Below are 6,189 nucleotides of genomic sequence, written 5' to 3' on the forward strand. Positions count from 1 at the left end.
GGAGCAGGTCAGCCAGCCTGGCTGAGAAGAGCCTCCTCCCCAGGGGAGAGAGGTGGAGGCCGTCTCTTCCCAGCAGCTCGCTGTCTCTTGCCAAAAAGCGGGCTGTGGTCATGGAACCAAAGCCTTCCGGATGACACCAGCTCCGCAGTCTTTGGTTAACTATGTGGATGCTCCTCTCCCTCCTCAGCCCATAGCCCGAGACTGGGAGGATCAACGAGAACACCACCTGTGCCCCCAGACCCTTTAGCCCCGCTCCTAAATCCCTGTAGTGCCTCATGACCCAGCTGGGAGCACTCTGTGGCATGTCTTTGGTGCCCACATGGATGAGGAGCATGGGATAGTGGTCTGTGGGCTGGAGGAGCTTGGGGATCTTCTCCGCAGTGTCTCGGATATGGGCCCCTGGGAAGCAGCAGACGGGCTAACGGGTTGGGCTGGCAGATTGCCCCCTCAGGATGGAGTCTCTCGCAACAAACACTTACGTTTTGTCTTGGGCAGAGCAGAGGCGGTAGCTGCAGCTGAGCCCGTGTTGCCTGCGGGAGCTGGCAACTCCACAGGCTCTGCTGGAGCAGCAAGAGGTGTGTACTTGTTGCTAAACTCCGGCGGGGCAGGGGCCTTGGTCCAGCAGGCCTTAGGGCCCTTGACCACCTTGGTCCATGCCCCTGCCTGGACAGAGTGGGAGGCCCCGGAGTCCTCCCTTGTCCTGGAGGGACACCATGATCTACCCTCTGTCTCCCGGGGCAGAAGGGCCTGACAGTAGGAGTCGACCTCCTGCTCACAGTCCCTGATAGCACGCAGTCTCTGGACTGTGGCCTGGAGCTCCTCCAGCTGGCGCGCCAGAGACCCCAAAATGGAGCAGACCCCATACGGGGAGGAAGCCGTGCTCCCTGGCCCCAGAGCCTGGAAAAGGGACGGGCAGCCCCCACAGCCGAGAACAGGGCCACCGTCTGAGTGGAGCCTGGGACCACGGGCTCCGTCTGGGTGGCTGGTGCTGGGGGGTGGGGGGCCGGTCTCTGAGTTAGTCTTAATCAAACTCAATTTTGTGGAACTTGCTGTGAGGGAGGCACATGTTGTGCTGACAAACACCCCATGGGGTAACCACTTTAGACAAAATCTTAGAAGTGATCACATAATTGGAACGTCATCTACATCTCCTTATTTAGAAATACCTGTGTTTTATCTACAGTACATTTTCTATCTTTATTCCAAAACTAATACCTCTGAGCAGAGGCTTTTGCATTTGCTTTCTGATACAGTAATGTTGTTTCTGTAGGTGGTTGTTTTAGGATGCATCTGTCAAGTCCTGTTTACTTTGATAGGGCAAAGATGATGACACAGCTTTGACTGCATCACCTTCATCGAACAGTGAAGGTGAATCTTTTAAACTGGAAAAACGCTGAATCTTTAGAGCAGATTCTTAGCCTTGTGTCTTTTTTTATTTGTATGAACTGCCAATATTTTCCTCTTATGGCATCCCCAGTCCTTTTCCATCCTCTTCCTCTTATCCCAAAGAGAGACAGGAGGATATTAGGAACTCATTAGTTCAATAATTTGTGGAGACTCATCTGGAGTATGTGGCATCTGAATCGAGGCCTGTATCACTAGCGACCTACTGAAATTTCATGGAAACTGCAAAAACCAGTATTGCATGCAAAATTGGGCAATACCTGGAAAAGCCACAAGGGGTGGGGGAGAACCTTACTGAAAATTAAAATGCTGGCTCTCCAGAGGGGAGGGGGCTGCTTGCATGAAGGGGGGCCTCCGATGGCTGCTTGCCAATTGCAAGGGGCAGGGATACATGACAGACAGCCCTTAGAGCCAATCAGTGCTCTTGGCCAATCAGATGTGTGTTGGGGGAGAGGTACATTGTGATCAGTCTGCAAAAATGCCTGCCAGCCCTGAGCCTGCAAAATCGAATGGCCACCTCCTCCAGCTGGGTAGACCCCTATGTATTGCCCCTTCCATTGATGGTCATGGTCTCCCCTTGGGGCAATGGTTGTGTTAGGTTTGTATGTAGCTGAGTCTCTTGCCTGCTGCTTCAGCTTTTTTTGGTCTTCATCTAACCTAATGTTTTATGGAAATAGCATTGCCTTCAATATGAGAGTAGAGAGTGGTTGTTAGCCATGTTAGTCTTATCGGAGTAGCCAGTCTCTTTTGAGGTTATCGTGAATTCTGCTTGTAATTGCACTCAGCCAGCTTTCAGGAGAGTATTGTGGATAACTACAACTCCACCTCACTTGCTGTATTAGAGTAAGTCAAACTTTTTGTTATACACAAGAAAACTTTGAAAAGGTTTTGTTCCCATATCAGGGCTGTCCAGATGGCAGCCCCAGGGGCTGCATGTGGCCCACTAGGGGTTAATTTGCAACCCCTGGGGTCTAACCCAAATGTTGCTCTCCCCATCTTCCAATGGGGCAGCAGAGCATGGAGTCCCAAGGGTCTGTGCACCAATGGAGGGGGTGAGGGACACATGCCACTCGTGCAGCCCACACAGCATGGCACACGTCTCGAGCAGCCCCCAGCCATGTCAGAATTGATCAAACTTTATAGTAATTTTTTTAATGACCTGGTCTATGATTCTACTGCAGAAAAGGGGAACAGGAAGGTTCAAGAAACAGGATTTCCAGTAACAAGATAGATTCCAAATTTATTGGCAGGAGGAAAGAGACTGTAGTGCTGGGTGCAAGGATCCCTGCGCTCTGGTTCTGTTTTGGCCACAAAGTCACTGTGGGTGTTGTTTTCAAATAGAAGTTCTTACTTAAGTTGTGCCACTGCCTTGCTAACTGCACTGTATTCAAAAGTAAGTTTATAATAAATCTTCACATGGAAAATAGTTAGCTGTGAATACAAAACTGTTTTTTCCCAAACAGCCATTGCGTTCAACTTCCTTTTACATGTGGCTGTTTTTTGAGAATGCAGAATCCTGTTTTGAAAGCATGGCCTCTAATTGCCTAATGCTTGCTTTTTTCCAGTGGTAAAATGAATATAAAAATACTTGCTAAGTTCACAGTAATTTTGCAAGATTCTTTACATGGGGGGAAAATCCCACTTTAAGTTATTTACATTCTGAATAGCTGGTTCATGCAGTCCTTTCCTTTCAATTTATTGCGGGGGGGTGGTTTCTGGTTCCAGTGCACACAATGTTTTTAATTGTTTTATGTATGTTAAATCCAAAATAAAAATTGAGTGTATAGTCCAGATGGCATTTTGATAAGGCAAGGAGAGAAGTCACTATTTCTCACCGAAATTAAACAGCAGAGTAAGTCAGAGAGTATGAATCTCTGGATTAATGCCTGAAATATGCTTCTGTCACTCTGAACTAATGCCCATTATTTCTAATACAGATTAACACTAAATAGGTTGTCAGCGTAATAAGCTGTGCATATCACAAACTCGATGCAATTTCTCATGAAGATGAGGAAATTGATACTAGTATGTTCCTGAAATCAAGATGTCATTGCAGCATACATACTGAAGGGGTTTTTCCTTTAATAGCATGGTGTCAGGAGTAACATCTCAGCCTTTGGAATGTCAGTGAAATAGCCAAATACCTTATTTATTTTTTCTGGCTCACTCGCTCTTCAGATTTCTGCTTCTTAATGGACAGAATACAGAGTCTAAAATACAGTTTACTCTTGAAGTTAATCTCCGAGCAATTTCTAAAGTAAGCAGCAGCTAATTGCATACATTGTATCTTCACAGCAATTTCCGTTTCTTGATGATTGCCTTAGCCTATGCTATACCATTAGGCGTGTTCTCTGGCTGGTCTGGCGTTCTGGACTTGATATTAACACCAGTTCATGTCAGTCAAGTAAGTACTTTCCTGCTCATATGCATCAGATGTTTTGTAATTGTCTGTATTATACTTGGTGCATAAATTAATGGTCAGATAATCTAACTTAATCCTTTGCCCGGTTTGTAAGTACGATAAGTGTAAATCACTCTGCTGCTGAAATGTTAAATGAAGTAAGTATACCTATTGCTTATGACATACCAAATACTGTTGGCTCCTCCTCCTTACTCTTCCCTGGCACTTAATAACACTTTTTTGTTCAGAGTTGAATGCACCTGTTGACATTAATGAAGAGGCAAATAAATAAAGGGAAAGTAGTATTGGCTGCTGCTTTTTTAGGAGAGAAGAGAAGGAAAAAAATCAATGTTTGCAAAATGGAAAGGTCAAAGTCAGTAGGGGAAGAGATTTTTTATTTTTAAGCTTTTAATAGAGTATTAGAAAAATCCAGAGGATATTTCCCAGCAGATGCCAACATAAAGAGAGGTTACATCCAGGGCATAGATGATTTGACCATGTCCTTTTTTAGATTGTATTCCCTCTGGCCATTTTAAACAAGGTTTTGCCCATTAGATTTTTTTTGCTAACATTTTGCAGTCATTCTCCCCCACCCACCCCTGACCTTCCAGACAGTACCTCATTTTAGCTTTAACATTTTATTTTTTATTTCCCTATACTCTTCCTCATTAGGTGGATGCAGGCTGGATTGGCTTTTGGTCTATAGTTGGAGGCTGTGTGGTTGGCATAGCAATGGCAAGGTAGGAATAAATTACCTTTCATTTTTTTCACCTGCAATGCTTATTTAGTTCATACCTTTTAAAACCCTGTGCTTATATCCTCTCATCTGTGAAATATCTGCAATGGCAAATGTGCATCTCCAGGTTTATGATAGGGTGTTTCTTCTCATACAGTGATTGTGTGTGTTTTCTTATGACTGGTCTTCAGAGGTTAGAAAATCTATCTGCCTGCTCATCAAATTGAGCAAGTCAAACAATCATGTCAGACAAGCGCTTTCGTATCTATTCCTTCTAGAGGTAGTTTGGGCAGATAAAACTGCCTGGTATTGGAAAGACCTAGCTGAGCATCCCTGCAAAGTACTAAAGAATATCGGTCTTCTTTAGCCAGCACTTACTAAACATTGTAGTCCATCAAGGGCCTAAAAGAGGCTTGGAACAGAGCACAGGGTAGCGTTTACAGGGCTCACTGCTTTGTAGTGTGGTGACAATCTATGGTCTGGGGGTTGGACCTGGCCCAACGTATCTCGGAGGGAATCCTCAGCATGTTCCAGCCTCAGCTGCAGAGGAGGCAGCCCCATGGTCCCACCACCTGTCATATTTTTTTTTTTTCCTACATTGTCGCAGCTGAGGAGTCATCTCCTGGATCCTAGTCACTGCCTTTCTCCAGCTATTCCCCTTGAAGCATCTACAAGTTTATAATATATCTCTGGGGAAGGTTGTGGGGTTGCACATGGGGCTGCAGCCAGCAGCAGAAGATGCTAGGGTGTAAGCAGTGGCCCACATTGACAAAAAAGGTTGCCGACCCCAGTGTAGAAAGTGAAATAAGCTGGTTAGGGTATGCAGCTCGTTAGAGCTAACTCCATGCTATATGGCACTGTGCAGTCCATGTGTATGTACGTGGGAAGCTCCCCAGCCTCCCCTCTGATCGCTGCGGGTGATACTGTGACCCTCCTCAGCAGACTTTTTAAGCAGATGTAGATATGGGAATCAAAAAAATGAGGACTGGACTCTCTCCCAAAGCTAAAGCTGCTGGTCCTTCTCTGTCCAGGTTCCTCAAAACAACAAAACCAAACCCACCCTCATTAGGCAATTAAGAATTGAGTTCATAACTTTGAGTTGATATAACATCCTGCCTGCCTGCCTGCTGCCTTATCTCCACGCACATTATCTTCATTTCTGAATGTCGTAGCACCATCCTGTTTTCTTTATATTCACCTTTCTGAGCCTAATTATGCTACGAGTGTGGCACTGGTTTTAGGGTGTTGGCACTTGATGCTCTAAGACAGAGGGGTAGGTGGGTGCGTAGATGGTTACACTTGTCATCAAAAAGTGTGTGTAAATTCTATATATTACACATGCATGTGCACACACACAGAGTACACCAACAACACACACCACTACATAAATAACAGTTAGGCTCCGGAGCGGTGAGAGACGCGCGGGTGAAGCCCGCCGAGCCACCTGCCGACCCCCAGCACAGCCGGAGGTAAGCGGGCTCGTGGTGGGAAGGGGTTAACTTCTCACTCCCTGGGAGGAGGCCGCTGCCTGGTGCCGGCTGGGTCAAGCCCCCGCCCAGGCCCCTACTTGGCCCAGCCCCCCAGGGAGCCCCGCGAACAGGCTGTGTAAACAGGCACTCGAGTTAGCGCGGAGAGGGCGCGGGAGGGC

General features: G+C 46.5%; 1 protein-coding gene across 1 annotated transcript in view; it reads left to right on the forward strand.

The window, feature by feature from the left end:
- The window catches only part of DIRC2 (disrupted in renal carcinoma 2), a gene marked incomplete at its 5' end in the record, with an annotated part of 108,047 nt that overhangs the window by 69,469 nt on the left and 32,389 nt on the right, over positions 1–6,189 (forward strand). Inside the window, 2 exons of the mRNA XM_019553572.1 lie at positions 3,700–3,808; positions 4,478–4,545. Of these exons, the coding sequence (XP_019409117.1) occupies positions 3,700–3,808; positions 4,478–4,545 (177 nt within the window). The remainder of the gene's footprint in view (positions 1–3,699; positions 3,809–4,477; positions 4,546–6,189) is intronic.

The sequence above is a fragment of the Crocodylus porosus genome, unplaced genomic scaffold (genome assembly GCF_001723895.1).
Source record: "Crocodylus porosus isolate Cpor-Errol unplaced genomic scaffold, CroPor_comp1, whole genome shotgun sequence".
In the NCBI taxonomy this organism is placed as follows: Eukaryota; Metazoa; Chordata; order Crocodylia; family Crocodylidae; genus Crocodylus; species Crocodylus porosus.